Source organism: Aythya ferina (genome assembly GCF_964211825.1).
Source record: "Aythya ferina genome assembly, contig: HAP1_SCAFFOLD_42, whole genome shotgun sequence".
In the NCBI taxonomy this organism is placed as follows: domain Eukaryota; kingdom Metazoa; phylum Chordata; class Aves; order Anseriformes; family Anatidae; genus Aythya; species Aythya ferina.
In genome coordinates this window covers 565497-585226 of record NW_028181459.1, presented here as the reverse complement: position 1 = coordinate 585226, position 19730 = coordinate 565497, and the positions used below count along the sequence as shown (strand labels likewise).

The 19730-nt window shown below is 48.7% G+C and overlaps 3 protein-coding genes across 3 annotated transcripts in view; 1 reads left to right on the top strand and 2 right to left on the bottom strand.

Annotated features, from left to right (window-relative positions):
- The window catches only part of LOC311428313 (uncharacterized protein), a 290619-nt gene that overhangs the window by 75255 nt on the left and 195634 nt on the right, over positions 1–19730 (bottom strand). The window lies entirely within an intron of this gene.
- LOC311428344 (olfactory receptor 14C36-like) lies at positions 5534–13918 on the bottom strand. The gene is made up of 3 exons (XM_084539860.1): positions 13853–13918; positions 6856–6987; positions 5534–6592 (listed from the first exon to the last, which is right to left on the bottom strand). The coding sequence occupies exon 3, from the start codon at positions 6567–6569 to the stop codon at positions 5634–5636; it is 936 nt and encodes a 311-aa protein (XP_084395986.1). The 5' UTR covers positions 6570–6592; positions 6856–6987; positions 13853–13918; the 3' UTR covers positions 5534–5633.
- Positions 17109–18223, top strand: LOC311428309 (uncharacterized protein; the record flags this gene model as incomplete). The annotated part of the gene is made up of 4 exons (XM_084539828.1): positions 17109–17457; positions 17588–17667; positions 17871–17996; positions 18110–18223. The coding sequence occupies exons 1-4, from the start codon at positions 17340–17342 to the stop codon at positions 18221–18223; spliced, it is 438 nt and encodes a 145-aa protein (XP_084395954.1). The 5' UTR covers positions 17109–17339.

Below are 19730 nucleotides of genomic sequence, written 5' to 3'. Positions count from 1 at the left end.
TCCTCTCCAGGGTCATGAGACCCCATGGTAGGTAAAACCACAGGGTGGCATGGGGTGTGTACCCACCCACTATATTGTCTTCCTTGCACAGAAGGATGCTTACCCCTGACAGCTGAAACACTGGTTTGTACAGGTGGAGAGGAAGATAAATTCTCTTCAAGTTGCTGGAACTCTTCGGAAAGTTTCTCCACAGCCCAGATGCAGGACTGTAGGGAAGAGGAAATACTTTCTTTGTACTGCCGGAGTTGTTTATCTACTTGTGCCGCCCAGCACTGTTTTGCTTGCTGTTGGCTTACTCAATAAATTCCTTTCTATGATTAATACAATGGTCTCTGAAAAATTAATTAAGGGGGCAATTTATAACAACTGCAGCTTGCCAGGACCTGCAAGGCAATCATAGAGCATCTGGGCCCAGGCTCTTCACCGTGGCCATGAGCCCTGCCTGCCCTCCTCCTGCTATGCTGCAGCAGAGGGGACCCCCAGCCAGCCCCTGCATGGGACTCTGCCACACGCCTCGCCCCAGCCCTGTCCAGCGTCCTCCTTGCTGCTCTCTGATGCACACCAGGACCTCCCAGTGCATGCCGGCCAGCACATCTGCTGAGGGCCAGGGCAGCCTCTGCAGGGGCAGGAAGCTCAGCATGGCCCTTGCAGCCCCCTGCCCTGGGCCTGCCTCTCCCCTTGCCCTCGGCACCGGCCTTGTCTCTGCTGGCAGGAGCACTCTTGGCATGCACCTCCAGGCCTCCCCTCACCTGCAAATAGCTGGCACAAATGTGTCCTCACAACCAGCACCACCCGTTGGGCTACTTCTCCTGGCCTCACCCACCCCAGTGACTTGACTCCTTATCTCTGCTGGGCCCCACCTCCTGCACCAAAATTCATCCCTTGGCTGTCAGCATCCTCTCCCCTGTCCTGTGGGATGACCGTGCTATGGTTTGACGTGTTTCCAGTGGGCTGTCTACCAGACACAGTAATGAACACCGTGAGCAGGACTAGAGGGGTCCTGCTTCCAGCCAGGGGGAGGTGGGGAGGAAAGAGACAATCAGGTTTACTGGACTTTGTATATTCAATGACCTGGCACATCACACCCACAAATGTATCAGGCTCTACTGGGCACCGGTGCACAGAGTAATGTGCACCCTAATGCCATCAAGCTATAAAGAGGTAGAACCCACCTGTATTTCTGGAGTGACGGGGGGATCCCAAGGGTTAACTGTCTTGGAGGCTGAAGTGAGTCTAACTGGGAAGGAGTGGTAAAAGCACCCCATTGGGACTGGCCTGGAGGCTTTGTGCGTCCTTGGCAGGACTACTTCAGGAGAGGGTACTTCAAAGTTCCAGAAGGGCACAGGTGGGTCTTTGGCATAGCTGTCTTGGAGACAAAGGACATTAAACAGTTGTGTCTACCTTGCTAGGTCTTCCACAGAATCCTTCTGTTGTGGGTTTGCTGAGGGTTGAAGAACAGCAGATGTCGATGGCTACCATGGTGGCGCACCCAAGGCAGCATCGCGTTAACCGAGACTCCCTGATTCCCATCCATGATCTGGTTCATCGACTGGGGAGCCAGTGTGTAGGTGTAGAACTTAGTAGCATGGTTTAGTGATGGACTTGTCAGTACTAAGTTAAAGTTGCAAGATCTGGGTTACATGTCCCTGAGTAGTGTAAGGCACAAGGCAATTCTTTTTGCCTTTTGCATCTGTAGCACAGGAAGTATGACTTTGCCCTACTCTGTTGGCTGGATAGGTCTTTTCACATTACTCAATTTAGCTTTCTGTGGCTAGAAGGGGAAAATTTCCCAAAAGAGGACAAGCTCCTGGGTGCAGCTACAGCCACTTGAAGAAATATTTTCTTTACTTTTCATCCTGAGTTTTCCACAGAAGACCCAAGAGAGACCATGGATGTCCAGGTGCCTACTAAGATTCAAGCTGAATTTCTCAGGTTCCAATGGCCATTTCAATTTTATTATTTTATTTTATTTTATTTTATTTTATTTTATTTTATTTTATTTTATTTTTTTATTTTATTTTATTTTATTTTATTTTATTTTTCCCAAGGAACCCCTGACTTTTCTTAGAAAGGGTTTCATGTGCTGTGTTGTGCTGCAGTTCCAGGGGTGAAGACCAGGGCTGGCAGTGGAGGTGTCAGACCTCCAGAGTCTGCCTTTCCTCCAGATGGAGGTCTCCAAAGAATTCACCCTGGATCAATATCCATAGGAGAATGATACTCAAAACTGAACTGCAGCAAAATTCAGCCTTTAAAACAAGAAAATATTTTTCTTAGGTGCTTTTTGAAATCTTCTTCCTCAGCTATGCCATGCAAGCTCTGCAGTTAGCTGTACAAGGTGTGAAGGCTTGAAGAAAACTATGGAAGAGATGTTAGGAGTTCCTTCGCTTTCATGAGTTCCATGGTGGATTTTGGTGCTGAGTCTATGAAGCTCAGGTACTGAGAGAAAAGTGATGTAACTGCTTGAGCAAGTAAAGCCAGAAGGAAATGTTGAAGTGATTTGGAGTATTAATGGACCCCAGTGAGGGAGATTACTAACAAAGCCTCCCCAGGGACATGTTAGGGCAGATAACTGGAGGCCAGGTTAAAGACAGGCAAATCACTGTGCTGAGAAAAGTATTGTATTGTTTTGGTGAAGCAGAAGGGTCAAGGACTGAACGAGCCACTGGGAGGGGAGATCCTGTACCCTATGTCTGGCTCAAGGCTCTTCCTGGGGGTCTCAGGTATCCGGTGGGCAGTGTAATGCCACAAGAAGAACAGTAGTATGACACCTCCCTGCATCTGCACAGTGTTGCAAGGAAGGGAAGACGCTGCACTGCAATGACTATATCCCATCTCCTCATAAGCTCTAGCCAAAGGGACAAAAATGTCAGGGCTGTTGGGACCTTCCATTTTTATCAGCACCCTCTGCCTTCTCCTCTACAGGCTTTGCTATGCTATCCAACACTTTGTCCTATTTCCTTGAAGTCTGTAGACACCCATCTCTTTTCACAACCTTGCTGATGTTTCCATCATTTCACCGATGTCTCATCAGTCCTCATCAGCTCTTCCTTGAAACACAAAGCCATAGTCTGATCTCAGATACTCTTTGCTGTTGGACCTGAGCATGATGTATATGGTATGGAATGAGGGATGGATATTGTCCTAGTTTTGGCTGCGATAGAGTTAATTTTTCTTCCTAGTAGCTGGTATGGTGCTGTGTTTCATATTTACCAGAACAGTTTGGGTATGAAAGGACCTTAAAGATCACATAATTCCAACTCTCCTGACATAGGCAGAGACACCTTCCACTAGACAGTTAGTTGGAGTTCTGACACTCCAGCACAATACCTATGAGTTTACCTTACTGTGTGCATTGACCTGACAGGTCATTTCACATTTTCTGCTTTCATATCCCTATTGGAAGGGGATGATTCCCAAACAGGGGTAAGCAGATGGGTTCTGCCTCAGCCATTGGAAGTGTCCTGCTCTTGAGTCTTTCAGCCTGAGATTGCCACAGATGACCCATGATGGTAAATGGATGTTCAGCTGTCAACTAGGAATAAGGGAGAGTATATTGGGTTTTCCAGTGGTCAACTTTAGGTGAATCCCAAGAATGCGCTGAACTAGGGTGTTGTCTTTGAAGGGGTTTCATGTGTTGGGCTAGGCTGGAGATATTGGGACAAAGACCACTGCTGGCAGTGGAGGTGCTCTGGTATCTCCACCTGGCTCCATCCTCCAAAAGGCTCTGGTCTCTTGCATATCCTGCTTGCTTATTGTCTGACAACAAAGCTCTGCCTTAATACCCAGAAATTTCTTTAGAACTTAAGAAACAGAGCAACTACTCATCACCTCGAATGTTTCAATCCTTTCTATAAAACATCACTGTCAATTGGAGAATGATGATCTGAACTGAAATTCAACAAAATTCACCCTTTAAAATGAGAAATATTTCTAATAGATACTCTTTGAAATCTTCCTCCTTAACTATACGATGCAAGCTCTCCAATTAACTGTACAGCTCCTGAAGACTTGAAGAAAACTGTGGGAGAGATAAGGCTCCTTAGGAGTTTCCACATTTTAATAAGTTCCATTGTGTATTTTGGTACTGAGTTTATGAAGCTCAGGTACTGGGAGGAGAATGATGCAACTGGGTAAAACGGTAAAGTCAGAAGGAAATGTTGAAGTGACTTGGAGTATTAATGGGCCCCACCGAGGGCTGTTACTATGAAAGCCTCCCCAGAGACTTGTTAGGGCAGCCAATTGGAGGCCATGGTTACAGACAGACAAAGCACTGTGCTGAGAAAACTCTTTGTTTTTTTTTTTTTTGGTGAAGTAAAAGGGCCAAGTCCTGACCACAGCCACTGGGAGAGAAAATCCTGCACCCCCATGTCTGGCTCAGCTCTTCCTGGGAATCTGTGGGATGTGGTGGGCAGTGTGATGCCATGGGAAGAGCAATGGTATGACACCTCCCAGCCTCTGCACAGGGTTGCAAGGAAGCAGTGAGGCCCCATTGCAATGACTGTATCTCATCTCCTCATAAGCTCTAGCCAAGGGGACAAAAATGTTCTTGCCACCATCCACCTTGTTGTCCCCTCCAGACTTTCCTATGCTGTCCCACTGGTTACCCTGTTTCCTTGAAGTCTACAGACAATCATCTCTGTTCACCACCCTGCTCTTATCCTGGCATTTCCATAATTTCACCAATGTCTCATCAACCCTCATCCTTGAAACAAAAAGCCGTGGTCTGATTACAGACACTCTTTGGGTGACCTCTTGCAACACAGCATGACACTTTGAGGGACATTTGTTCTTCCTCGTGGCTGATGCCAGCCTTCCAAGGTGCACTTTGTGGTAGTTTTTTCTCTCCTGCTCCTTCCTACAACCAAAGAAAGCTCCATCAGAGTGGAAACCAGTCCTGAAGTACAAATGAACTTGAACAAACAGTCCTGAAGTACGAACTGAAGTAAGAACGAACAGCTGTGTGGTGCTTAGCTGCTGGCCGTGTTAAACCACAACATGCCCAGAAATGCAACACGCCTGTTCAGGCAGCAGCTCCTTTGTTATATTCCTTACACCAGCTTTGGAAGAGCTTTGCAGAGGAAGAGATGCTCCTGTACAGACAACAAGAACGTCAGCAAGAGAAATGAGATCTAAAGGCATAGTCCAATTCTTCATAGTACAAGGGAACAATGTGGAAGCCAAAAGGGAGCAGCAGTGAAAAGGCCACATCCTGCTGCTGGCCATGGCCATGGCTCCAGGGAAGCAGCAGCCCCGACCTGAAGGCAGCAGAGAGGCAGAGCCCAGTGGGCAGTGATGGGCCATCGGGGCTGCTCCTCCATGTGGCAGCTGGGCTCTTGGCCCTGAACCCCTCCTGCATGCTGGGGCTGCTTCCCCAGCTGCAGAGGAGATGAGAAGAGACAGCAGCTGATAACAATGAATTTCTCCTGACTATTGTATTTATGTACATGTGAAGCCCAGTTTTATAAGTACATGAGACCATTGGGTCAGAGTAAGTTAGAAAAAATAACAGTCAGAATGTTAAGAATAACTTTATTTAAACGAAAACCACAACTTGGAGAAAGTATTAATAAAGACAAATAATAAACAATATTTTCCTATCTGTTTCTGAAATAGCCCTGGAACTCAAGTGCACATTACTGATTCCAAAAAAGCATGTATCCAAAGAGTTTCTTCACTGCCTCCTTGAGGTCCTGGTTCCTCATGCTATAGATGAGGGGGTTCACTGCTGGAGGTACAACCGAGTACAGAACTGACACCACCAGGTCCAGGGATGGGAAAGAGATGGAGGGGGGCTTCAGGTAGGCAAACATGCCAGTGCTGACAAACAGGGAGACGACAGCCAGGTGAGGGAGACATGTGGAAAAGGCTTTGTGCTGGCCCTGAGAAGAGGGCATCCTCAGCGCTGCCCTGAAGATCTGCACATAGGACAACATGATGAAAAGAAAATAACAAAAACCTAAAAAAACACTAAAAACAAGTACTCCAACTTCCCTGACGTAGGCATCTGAACAGGACAGCTTCAGCATCTTGGGAATTTCACAGAAGAACTGGTCCACAGCATTGCCTTGGCAGAGGGGCAGGGAAAATGTATTGGCCGTGTGCAGGACACCATGGAGAAAGCCACTGCCCCAGGCAGCTGCTGCCATCTGGGCACAAGCTCTGCTGCCCACGAGGCTCCTGTAGTGCAGGGGCTTGCAGATGGCAATGTAGCGGTCGTAGGCCATGATGGTGAGGAGGGAAATCTCAGCTTCAAAGAAGAAAGCAACAAAAAAGAGTTGGGCAGCACATCCTGCATAGGAGATGGCCCTGGTATCCCAGAGGGCATTGGCCATGGCTTTGGGGAGAGTGGAGGAGATGCAGCCCAGGTCGAGGAGGGCGAGGTTGAAGAGGAAGAAATACATGGGGGTGTGGAGGCGGTGGTCACAGGCTACAGCACTGAGGATGAGGCCGTTGCCCAGGAGGGCAGCCAGGTAGATGCCCAGGAAGAGCCCGAAGTGCAGCAGCTGCAGCTCCCGCGTGTCTGCGAATGCCAGCAGGAGGAACCCGCTCACTGAGCTGCTGTTGGGCATTTGCTCTTTGTGGGCATGGGGTCCTGCCCAAGGAAATGAAAGAAGGTGATTATTAACAGTAGAATTATCTGAGGAAAAGGATTTTAATTTCTTATTTAAGCCTCCCAACATGCTAGCTCACTTCCAGGAAGACATTTGGCAGATCCCTTTCCTGCATTTGGATTGATGCTGCCTGAGACTGTCCTTTGGAGCAGAGGACTCTACTGTGGGCAATGCAGGAGTCAATCCTGTCCTACACCAATAGGTAAAGAACATAGGTGGACTTGTATATTTTCTTCTAACTTACCCACCACTCCTGTGGAGAGTCTCTAAGGCAGAAATCCTGCGCATTTCTCCTTCATTGCACGTGAAATACTGTGGATCCTCTCTGTGGTTTCAGCTGATCTGTGTTGCAGGACAACTGCACTCAGAGGTTCACCTGAGAAGAACCCGAACACTGCTGAGGGCAGAAGAATCCAGGCTCAAAGTGCCCATCTCCAGACCCCTCACCCTGTCCCAGTACTCCCCTTCCCCCAAGCACACCAAGGGCTCACTCCATGCGCATCTGAAGCCCCCATCCCCAGCCAGCCTGGGAACAAGACCAGCAGCAGCACGGCCAGGTGGAGAATCCAGGAGGAATGCCAGCGTGCTGCTGCCAGGGGAGGCAAGGCCAGGGAGGGACAGACGGACACTCAGCAGACCCTCCTGTGCTGCAGCTCTGCCTGCAGAGGAGGCAGCTCCTGCTGGACACACAGGGGGCTTGAGGGCAGAGGCTGTGCTGTTGGGAGAGGAGAGCAGGGGGTGTCCCAGGGAAGGCACCTGCCCTGCAGGGGATGGCAGGGAGGTGGCTGAGCCCTCCCTCGCACAGCATTTCTGGCAGCAGCTCCCTCTCACCGCCTGCCCGTGTCCCTGCTGGGAGCTGTTTCTGTGTCCCCACATCTCCTCCCTCTCCACGCTCACAGACCCCATCCCACAAACTGTGTGCTCAGCTCTGCCCTGCAGAGGACTCTGAGTACAGGGCACCTCCCATGGGCATCACAGGTGTTGCAGCTCCTAAACAGAAGCTCCAGTAAGTACTGAGACCACACACATGATGCTGGTGCAGTCTTCTAGCTGAGGTGGCTTAAAGGACTTTATCAAGTTTGTCACTGTCATATTGATCTCTCTGTGCAGTCAGCACTCTAGGAGTCTCAGTCTCCTGTAAAATCCTGAAAATCCATTGCCATGAAACCTGCCTCTCCTCCACTCAAGGAATCTGAAAGCACAGAACCAAAAAAACCCTACCTCTTTAGCTAAACCAAGCCTTGGTCCCTCATACATGCCATTCTCTAAAGCATCTCCTAGTCCACATTACAGGTAGAATAAGACCCATCCTGACAGATGCTATCAGCCATCTGATGTGCCAGCTCTAGAAGGTCCCTTTGGCAACTGCACCTCCATTTCCATGCTGCCAGAGACTCACAGTGTCAAGAGTCTGCAGATCTGTCCTGCCACATGCTGCCCTCTGTTGTTGCACTCCTCACTGCCTCCAAGCCCTCTCTCCTTCTCTCGTCTCCCCGTGCCACCTTCAGTCAGAGCCCCTGGTGCTGCTGTGCTGTACAGAGGAGCTGTTCCTGGGCAGAGCTGTCTCTCTGCAGCACTGCCCGCTTGCCAGGAGCTCCCCTGGGGCCCAGGAGCCCAGCCCAGCTCAGCAGCACAGCACCCAACCATGGCATTGCTTGCTCTGTGCCATTGGGCTCCCTCGAGGTGTCCCCAAGGCCTCAGGGCTGACAGCTCCTGAAGGCAGCAGGGTCTCTCCTGGGGTGTGGTGTCTGAAGCAGACTGAAGTCATCACTGACTGATCCTCACTGAAGAAAGGGGAGATGGAGTTTAGAAGTGTTAGAAATGTTTTAACAATTCGTGTCAATAAAGAACAATCCTGTCTGCCTCTGGGTCCTGCACTGGCAATTTAATTCTTGAACCACAGATGCAGTGTGTCCCAGTCTCCCCCTCATTCTAGTCAATTTATCAAGTCTTCAGAAAATACTCCTCAAATTTATGAACCTGTTTGCTTTTGTTATTCCGGACTTCTATTTCTAACAGTTACAGCCTTTTTTTTTTGTCTTCTTCGAGATTAACTTAACACTGCTATAGATGTGTCTGTGAATGGCTGGGGAAGAATGTTTTAATTACTCGTGAAGCGTCAATAAGAAAGCTGTTTGTGTTTGATGTCTGGGAGTTTCAGAACAACTGATAACAACTAGTGACTGTTATGGGATACTATGCGGATCTTTGGTATCTGGTTAGGGGGGCCGAGAGATTAAGAAGAAGGAAAAAGAAGCTGAAGGACGGCTGGGAGACAAGACCTGCAGAAAATGTTCTATAAATTTGGTATGGTGCCAAGTGAGTACAAAGGGGAGAGGAAGACTACGGGCCTTCAGCATGAAAGACCCCTAGAGACCCCCAGAGGAGACTGATGCGCATGCTCCAGTAGGAGGGACTGGACCCCGGAAGCTAATTATAATAATCTGGTTTTTTTAGAAGTAGAAATGAATATGTATTAGTCTAGGAGCATAAAAATCAGCTGCTTGATGTAACTGGTGTGCATCCTGGTGGAGCGGAGACTCCCGGTGCACCCAGCGCTGTTTGCTTACCTCTATTCCTTTATATTCTTTTAATAAATCCTATTTTTTTATTTAATCCTAATTTGAATCCTGAGCCATTTATAACACTGGGTGAGAATAGCCCATGAGTTGAATTGTATCATGTTAATTATTATATAATACTGTATGTCATCACTACCATGATTACTATCTACCCTAGATGAAAATGGTGATTAATTAGAATGTATGGGAAAGAGTGTAACCTTAGCATGACATCAATGGTATGGAATAAGGGGTGGATAGATGTCCTAGTTTCAGTTAGGACAGAGTTAATTTTCTTCCTAGTAGCTGGTAGAATGCTACCTTTTGGCTTAGGATGAGAAGAGTGCTGATAACATGCTGATGTTTTAATTGTCACAGAGCAGTGCTTACACCAAGCCAAGGACGTTTCAGCTTCTCGCTCTGTCCTGCCAGCGGGCAGGCTGAGGGTGAAGCAAGAGCTGGGAGGGGACAGACCCAGAACAGCTGACCCAAAGTGGCCAAAGGGGTATTCCATACCATCTGACATCATGCTAAACAATATATAGGGGTGTCTAGTCGGGGGGAGGGGGCCGGACTGCTCGGGGTTAGGCTGGGCATCGGTCAGCGGGTGGTGAGCAATTGTATTGTGCATCACTTGTTTTGCACACATTATTACTAGTAGTACTATTATCATCATTATTGTTATTATTATTATTATTATTTTCTTGTCTTAATAAACTGACTCTATCTCAACTCACAGGCTTCACTTTCCTATTTCTCTCCCCCATCCCAGAGAGGGAGGGGGGAGGGCGAGCGAACGGCTGCGTGGTGTTTAGCTGCCAGCCGGGCTAAACCACGACAGAAAGGTGCTGGTTGAGCTGCTGACATAGTCATAAGACCTATCTCAAAGACCTTGGAAAGGACAAATCGATCAACGACACTCCTTGGGGCTCAGAAAAGGCAGATGTCAAACCCATTTTTTACTAGAAGCATGAACAGAAGTATGATTATGCCTAATCAATCATTAAAACGCCAGCTTTAACCCTAGCCCTCAACCAGGAACTAAACAAAAGTCTAACCCACAAAGTTTGCCCTTATCTGACACCTTGAGCAGGCACCTTGAGCAGAACACCAATCCCTCCCTCAAAGGTCTTTCCATTCCATTAGCCCTAGAAGGTGACCTCTTATCCCTAGATGTTTAATTGAACACCTAACCCCCAAAGGCCTCCAACATATACACAGCACATCTCCTCTTCAACCCCTAACTTCAGCTGTTTGTCCTCATGGGGCATGGCAGGGACTGTGAGGTCCTTGAGCAAAGAGTCACTCTCCATCTCTTTTATAAGCCCCCTTTCATAAGTACTGAAAGGCCACAAAGAGGTCACCCTGGAGCCTTCTGCTCTCCAGGCTGAACAGCCCCAGTTCTCTCAGCCTTTCTTCATAGGAGAGGTGCTCCAGCCCTGTGATCAACTTCGTGACCCTCCTCTGGACCCCTTCTCACAGATCCACATCCTTCTTGTGCTGGGGACCCCAGACCTGGATGCAGGACTCCAAGTGGGGCCTCAGAAGGGCAGAGCAGAGGGGGACAATCACCTGCCTCCACCTGCTGCCCACTCCTCTCTTGATGCAGCCTACGATACAGTTGGCCTTCTGGGCTACAAGTGCACATTGCCTGCTCATGTCGAGCTTTTCATCCAGCAGAAGCCCCAAGTCCTTCTCTGCAGGGCTGCTCTCAGTGAGTTCTTCTCCCAGCCTATCCATGTCTGGGATATCCCCGGTCCAGGTGCAGCACCTTGCACTTGGACTTGTTGAACCTCCTTAGGTTCACATGGGCCTAAATTTCAAAGTTCTCCAGTATCCTTTGGATGCCATCCCTTCCTCTGTTGCATCAACTACACCACTCACCTTGGCATCATCTGCACACTTGCTGAGGGTGCACTCGATCCCACTGTCTATGTCATTGATAAAGATATTAAACTGTACCGGTCCAAGGACAGACCCCTGAGGTACACCACTCATTACCAGCCTCCACTTGGACGTAGAACCATTGACCACCACTCTCTGCGTGTGTCCTTCAAGCCAACTCCTTATCCACTGAATGGTCCACCCATCAAATGTGTATCTCTCCAGTTTGGAGACTAGGATATCATGTGGGACCATGTCAAAGGTCTTTCAGAAGTCCAAGTAGATGACATTGGTTGGTCTTCCGTTGTCGTCTGATGTGGTCACTCCAGTGTAGAAAACCACCAGATTGGTCAGGCACAATTTACCCTTTGGTGAAGGCATGCTGGCTGTCTTGGATCACCTCTTCGTCTTGCATGTGCCTTGACATTGATTCCAGGAGGATCTTTTCCATGACCTTGCCAGGCACAGAGATGAGGTTCACCATTCTGTAATTCCTTGCGTCCTGTCTCCTAAACTTTTTAGAAATGGGAGTGATGTTTTCCTTCTTCCAGTCACTAGAGACTTCACCCGACTGCCAGGACTGTCGTGGTTTAACCCGGCCAGCAGCTAAATACCACGCAGCCGTTCGCTCCCCCTCCCCCTCCCTCTCTGGGACGGGGGAGAGAAATGGAAAGTGAAGCCCGTGAGTTGAGATAAAGACAGTTTAATAAGACAGGAAAATAATAATAACAAAAGTAATAATAACAATAATAATAATAATAATACAATGGTGATAATAGGAAAATAATAATAATATGTACAAAGAAGTGATGCACAATGCAATTGCTCACCACCCGCTGACTGATGCCCAGCCTAATCGAGCAGTCTCAGCCCCCTCCCCTCGGCTAGCCACCCCTATATATTGTTTAGCATGACGTCAGATGGTATGGAATACCCCTTTGGCCACTTTGGGTCAGCTGTTCTGGGTCTGTCCCCTCCCAGCTCTTACTGCACCCCCAGCCTGCCTGTTGGCAGGACAGAGCAAAAGGCTGAGATGTCCTTGGCTTGGTATAAGCACTGCTCTGCAACAATTAAAGCATCGGGGTGTTATCAGCACTCTTCTCATCCTAAGCCAAAACACAGCATTCCACCAGCTACTAGGAAGAAAATTAATTCTGTTCTAACTGAAACCAGGACACAGGACTTTTCAGATATAATGGAGAGAGGCTTGGCAATCAGCCACAACAGCCAAGTCCTTCAGTACCCTGGGACGCATGTCATCATTCCCCATAGACTTGTACATGTTTAGTTTTGTCAGGTGATCTTGAATGTGCTCTTTGCATACAGTCGGTGGGACTTTGCTCCCCCAGCCTCCATCTACGGGTTCAGGGATTAAAGACTTGGCAAGACAGACTGGCAGTGAAGACCGAGGCAAAGAACTTGTTTAGTACCTCAGTCTTCTCCATGTAAGTTGTTAACAGTAGAACCGCTACTACTACAAACAATAATGTATATAATAATAAATAAATCCATAAAAATAATATGTTGTTATAATTATCATTATTATCATTTTCCTTTTGTGTCCTATCAAACTGTCCTATTAAATCTCAACCCATGAGGTTGACCTTTTTTTTCCCCTCCTAATTCTCTACTCCATCCCACTATCTGTGGAGAAGGGGTGAACAGCACTTCACTTCTGAGATGCCTTCTGGGTTAAACCATGTCAGTCTTTTTGGTGCCTAGCATATGGCACACAGTTTGAGATGACAGAGCATATTAAAAGAAAATTGTTATCAGCATTACATCAATGTAAGAGTTGCTTATCACAATGTTGATTTTTTTGATGTTGGGTCTGTTTTGCTTGTTTTCAGAATAGTGTTGTATAGCACTTTATTAAATGTATGTGTTCCCTGTCATGTTGTTTACCATTTCTGGATGTGGGTTTAAGGTTATTCTTTTGCTGTATTGGATAACACTGACTTATAATAGGATAAAATTATTGGTCATGAGACTAATCTCATACTTGTACCGGGCATTGCCATCACCTCCATACCTTGGGAACCATATATCGGAAGCTATTCAGAATTACACTCTTGACCTTTCCTCCTCAGGGAGTCAATTGGGGTGGGCAGTGGTGGGAAGGGAACAACAATGGCCATCACTTCTTCACTCCCCCTTTCTCCATCACCTCCCCCTTCTCCTCCAGGCTAGTTACAATAGCTCTGCAAAGCTTTGAATATACTTGGGATGGTCAAACCAGCATGTTCATATTGTGATGTCAAGTGAATGTGTTTCAGCTTTTGTTTAAACAAGTGCTTAAGAATGTCATTAAGGGATCTGTCCCCAGGCAAGAGAGTTAGGAATAGCAGGAAGTGTGGGAGAATATGGGCAGACACCTAGAGCTGTGGTCACCTCCAGTGCTTTGGAACTTCACCCCTAAGCAAGCGCAGAATCCTAAAAAAACTGTTGAAATGCTTGAAAAAGGTGTGTCATCACCCTGGCATTTCCAAAGAGACACAAATCGCTGGAACATGCTTGGTCTTGGCCTATGTTTACCAAGTCTCAATCAACACCACTCCAAAACCTGTGAGAGATCCTGCAGCCACTCCAACGCCTGTGACTGGCCCTGCAGCCTCTCCAACACCTGTGATAGTCCCTGTGGCTACTCCAACTCCCGTGACAAGCCCTGCAGCCCCTCCAACACCTGCAAGGGGCCCTGCAGCTATTCCAACTCCTCTGAAAGGCCCTACATCCACAAAGACGAACCCTGCAGCCACTTCAACACCTATTACACACCCTGCAGACACTCCAACTTACTGTCACAGCCCCTGCAGTCACTCCAATCCCTGTGAGATATCCTGCAGGCACTCCAACTCCTGTGATAGTCCATGAAGCCACTCCAACCCCTGTGACAGGCCCTGCAGCCACAACAACTCCTGTGACAGGCCCTGCAGCCACAACAACTCCTGACATGGGCCCCACAGTTACACCAGCCCTCGTGACAGCCCCTACAGAAACTTCAAAACCTGTGACAGTCCCTACAGACACTCCAACTCTAGTAACAGACCCAGCAGCTGCTCCAACCCTGTGACAGACCATGCACACGCTCCACCTCTTACAACAGGCCCTACTGGAGGATGAAGAAGAAGAGATTAACCACATGATTTCTATACCAGAGTGAGCTATGAGATATGTGAAAACATTTCAGCCATCAAGCTGTGTCATGGTTTAACCTGGTTGGCAGCTAAACACCACACAGCCATTCGTGCACCTTCTCCCCTCCCTCTTTGGGATGGGGAAGAAAATCAGGAAAATGAAGCCTGTGGGTTGAGATAGAATCAGTTTATTAGGACAGAATAATAATGATGATGATAATGATAATGATAATGATAGTAATAATAATAATAATGTATATGAAACAAGTGATGCACAATGCAATTGCTCACCACCTGCTGACCAACGCCCAGCCTCTCCCTGAGCACCCGGTCCCCCCATCCCGGCTGTGCCATCCTAGAGTGCCAGGACACTCTAGGGGCTATTCTAATCCTCAGCAGGCTATTGGCAAGGCCTCTGGCCATTTCACCTTTTGGTCAACCGCCTTTTTTAATGTTTGGTCCATCCTTTCTATCTGTCCACTTGCCTGTGGTCTCTGTGTGGTATATAAAACCCATTTAGCTTCTAGTGCTTTGGCTGTCTCCTGGACTACTTCCAAGAAGTGTGGTCTGACTGTTGGTTTCCAATGGTACACAGAAGAAGTCTTCTGTATATCTGTAGAACCAATACTGAAGAAACTGAATCTTCATCAGATATAGTTGCCAGAAGAGTATCTGGATTAGGTAGAATTTTTGAGGGAAGCTATTCCTAGTGGGCATGGTGCACCGCAATAAAGTATAACTACTTGACAGCCCTATGGTTGTGGAGTCTTACCCACGCATCAAGAGGAGCTGAGAACAAGGGAGGGCCCTGAGCCAGCATCACCAAGCCAGGGGCATGAGTTGGCTGAAAATAAAAAAGGGGGAATTGCGGGGAAGGAGTTTGCAGGTGGCTTTGCGCTGTTTCACATGTCCCTGAACTAGAGGTTATGATGAAGTAAGCAGTAGAAACAAAAACTTGAGCAAGGTTGTTGTGCACTGTAATACACAATAAATGTATGTTCATTGTCTTTTGTGTTATAAAAACAAGGAGTTCTGTTTGAGGAACGGGAGTTGTGAAAACTCCCTGCTGAAGTAAGGAGCTGTATAATGCTTTGCTAGACACTATGAAAATTCTTTTGCTTAATGTAACAAAATAGAGAACCCCCTCCCCTTCTCTCCTTCTGCATCTCAGTAGCCTCTTTTGTTAAAAAACCACTGCTGCAAAGTTCATGTAACCATCTCCTGATAAGTTGTTAAACTAGTGTATCAACATCTTGCCTTCCTGTCTCACGCTGGGCCAACATGACCAAATAAAGAAAGAAGTTGAGCCACAACGCCGAGGAAGACTACGGCCTTCATCTTCACGAGCACCAGAGGGACAGAGACGGCCCCCCAGCAACAGTGCGCGCAGTCGCAGAATATACCAGGATGTGCTGTGTAATCCCGGAATTACCAAGATATAAAAAGGGACCCTGGCGGGGGTGAGGTGCGCGCCGTTGGCGGAGCCGAGACTCCCCGGCCGCCCAGCGCTGTTTTGCTTGCTGTTGGCTTACTCAATAAATTCCTTTCTATTATTAATGCAATGCTCTCTGAAAATTAATTAAGGGGGCAACTTATAACATGCACTGGAAGGGAAGTAGTCACTGCACCAAGCCTGTCAGAGTTTAAGAAGCGTTTGGGCTGTGCAATTAGTTACACGGTCTGAATTTTTGGGTTGACCCGTGTGGTGCCAGGAGTTGGGCTCCATGATCCTTGTGCGTCTCTTCCAACTCGGGATATTCTGTGATTCTATGAAATAACTTGGCTGTAGTGTTAAAGATGAGCTTTGCTCAGTGGCCAATTCTGGCTGGCTTCAGGTGCGTTTCTGAGGGTCTCTAACCAATTGTATGACAGATGCAGACGTGTGGACAGCGCATGGGGCTACATGAAAACTATATGTAGTGGAGAAAAATGGCAATAAAGGCCTTCTGTTCAAGAGCCATCAGGAGTTCGTGTCTTTCATCCCTTCACTTATGGTTGATTTACAACATACATTTGTGTAGTGTTATCTCTCTAGATCTGTTAGTTCTACAGTAAACCCTTTACCATCTATCTCTTACTTCAGTTCACTGGCTGAACCCAGTTCTTGTGCATGCTCAGGCTATCTCCTTCTTTCTTATCTTACTGCCTCAGGTGAGGCATACAAACTGAGCTGAGTTGGTTACACATCCAAAGACTGATGCATAGCACAAATTCCTCATGTAATCTTCTTCTGACACATCCTCCAGGCCTGGGTTATCTTGCCCTCACTTTGAGATACGAGCCTGTACCTTCTTACAGATGAAGCTGGCTAAGTAATACAAAGTTTCTAAACTTCCTTCTCTCTAACTAAACATAGTAAGGTTTGACCTAGCTGTTAAAAAAAAACACTTCAAATCGGACTCTGTTGTTGTGTCAAGGAAGAGACCATTTGTCCTTTCAGCTTGGTATCAACGGAGGTGATGTCAATGCTGAGTACGCATGCCAAATTAGTCTCATGACCAGTTATTTTATCATATCATAAACCAGTGTTACACACTTCAGCAAAATGATAACCTTAAACCAGCCCCCAGAAACAATAACTAGCACAAAAGGGAACACGTACAGTAAGTAAAGTGCTATATAACTCACTTGAGAAAACGAACACAGAAGACCTGAGATTAAAAAAATCAACATTGTGGTCAGCAACTACTAAGCTGATCTGAAGTCTACAACAGAAAATTAGCTGTATCCTAGCTGAAACCAAGACAACCTGGCTGGAAATGGCTGTGTGAACTACATGTATGCAAACAGGCAGGAGCTGGTGGATGCAGGAGTCAGGAAGCCACAGGTGACAGTGGCTGCACAGTGATCTTGAGCCCTTCCTGGCCATCATGTCTGCAGTGTTGTTGCTCTTGATCTACCCCAGGAGTGCTGCCACACCTAGCGGGGCATGAGGTCACAGAAGGACCCTTTGTGACACAGGCCAGTGTCATCTGGCAATAGCCGGTGCTGGCACAAAGGCCCTGCCAGTGTCCGTCAGGACAGCGAGGGGATAGGACAGGAGCGAGTGGGACTGGCGAGGAGCCCCCGAGTGCAGCCCACGTCTTTCCCCACTGCCTGTGGCTGTCCCGAGCCTGTGCCCTCCTGACTCTCACCTCTCGTCACTCGCAATGGAGACGAGACCCCCAAGCCGCCCCAGGGTGGCCTGGGAAGAGAGTGAGAGCTCTGATGAGAGCAGCTCTGTATTGGAGCCCGTCGAGGTGTGCGAGGTGGAGCCGCTGCAGCCTGGTGAGTGAGGGTCTGCGCTGGGGTGGGCAGGGCTGGGGCCAGTCGCGCCCCCTGCTTGAAGCCAGTGCCCCCTTCCCTTGCTTCATCCTGAAGCCCCTCTACAGTAATCCTTGCTCTCCTTCTGTCTTAGATGCTAGCTGGCTACCTGTGTACGAAGAGGAAGAGGAAGCTGTGGACTTCATCGAGGCCTTCGTCAAAAACCCAGAAAAGGTAAGAGCAGCCCTTTCCATGGCGGCTGTGCCTGCATGTCCTGGCCGTGCCCCGGCTCTGCTGCCAGGCTGATGGAAGGCTGCTGGCTGGGCAGAGCTGCTGCCCTCCAGGCGTCCCACACAGCTCCGCACCCCACAGTGCTGCGGTCCTGCTGGCTGTGGCTCCCTCCTCACACTCCCTCTTGGTATCTCTGTGGCTGCCAGGATGATGTGCAGAAGATAAAGTTCCTGAGGAACATCGTCACTGTGTGCACAACCGCTGAAGAGAAGGGCTTGTTAGAGGGCCTGGACATCTTCTGCCGTAAACATAAGCTGACAGCAAACATCCAGGTGAGGGGACGTCTGGTGAGGCTCCCTGGGCTTTGGGCAGGGGTGTTTGGGAGCAAACATACATGGACACCCAGCTACCCCGAGTGGGAGCTCGGGTGCTGCTGGGACCTCAGCACTGCAAGGTGCAGGGGGGCACTCTTGGCTGGGGATACTGGGACTCTGCCAACCCTGCCAACAGTGCTGGCTCTGCTGGCACTGTGTGCCTGTGGCTGCCAGGTTCCATCTAATTTGTGCTCTCCAGGCGCTGTTGGAAGAGAAGCCTATTGATTACCCGTGCACAGACCTGTGGGAGGAAGCCTTACTTGCTACTTCTGCCTTGAGGTATGTGCCCAACCCTGTCCGTGACTTGGCTAGCACAACCCCAGGGCATGAGCCAGGTGACCCTGACCCTGGCAAGCACACATCCTCCATCCGGGCAGGCCTTTGTTTTTCCATGCTCGGGACTTGTCCAGAGGGAAGAGGGAGCCTTGCAGCTTCCTGACTCATCTCAGCCTTTGCCCCAAAGCAGGAGGTATCAGGACTGTCCTCTGGCCCAGGCCAGCCTTGCAGGAGAGGATGCATCCCCCAGCTGGGCTCCTCATCCCTCCCACAAAGTCCTGCCCATGGGAGGCTGTGGCATAATGACCACACAGACACCAAGGTTCTTTAAGGGATCACTAACTTCTTCTTTATTGAGGGCATAACTTCCACTCCCTTATTGAGGACAGGCTCCCTTTTTATACCATTTGCTCTACAGAAGTATTTTTCTACTAATTATTCATTGATCAACAACTTTGCCCAGCAACAGCAAACACCGAGCAACTTCCAGGTCTTAATGGCTGGAGGACAGGCAGTCTGAGCCAGCAAGGCGTCTCCTGAATGACCCCTCTTTGTTCCTTCTGAACTCTTTACATTCCTCATAGCCTCATCGTTAAAAGTCCAATGTTATCACCAATCATGGGGCTTGTCAACCCCCATGGCCACGCTTCCACTGGAGGACTGTGTCCATCTCCCTTTGTCGTAGAGGCACCGTTCCCACTGACAATGTCTCTCTCTCTACAGCACAGTGGAGACTGTACTGGAGGGTGAAATGTTGTCTCTCGTAGCTGCATGCGTTAGCAGCGTCTTCTTTCTTCTGAGAACTGAGGATCTGGACGCTTGGTTCACCATGATGGTATGTGCTGCTGATCCACAAGAGCCCCCATTCCCCTGCACTGCATGGAGTTTCCTCCTGCTTAGAAACAACTGAAGATCCCTGATGAGGCAGGTCTCGGACTGCTTCCCTCCACCCCTTCCCTCTCACCCTTGCCACAACACTTTGTCCTTCTTACAGATCCTGCAAAAGATGGATGTCATGCTGACAACATTGCTGATCAGCCCTCCTGCCTCCAGCCTCGGTGATAAGTTGCAGAGCATCTTGAAGGTCTGCAATTTGCACAGCATCAGCTTTACAGTGGATGTTCCTCACCCTAGAGTGAGGTGACATATAATAGTGAAGAGTGCCCCCTGTGCCATGCACACAGACCATAGTGCCTGCCAGGCCTGTGCCCAGCACACTCAGGGGAGCCAGGGTCTGTCCACCAAGCTCTTCTAGGGCCCCGCTGTCCCCTGGCTGCTGTCAACATCCCTTGCCCTCCACAGGTCCTTCCTGTGTCACAGCACAGCTTCCCCGCAGCACTCCTGGGCCTCCTCTGCCCCCAGAGCTCTCCTTGCACCAAAGCAGTGGTGGATTTGAGAGAATTTGAGCCCTACCTT

Excerpts from the sequence above, each read along its gene's own strand:
- LOC311428344 (XM_084539860.1), bottom strand. The coding sequence starts at position 6,569 with ATGCCCAACAGCAGCTCAGTGAGCGGGTTCCTCCTGCTGGCATTCGCA.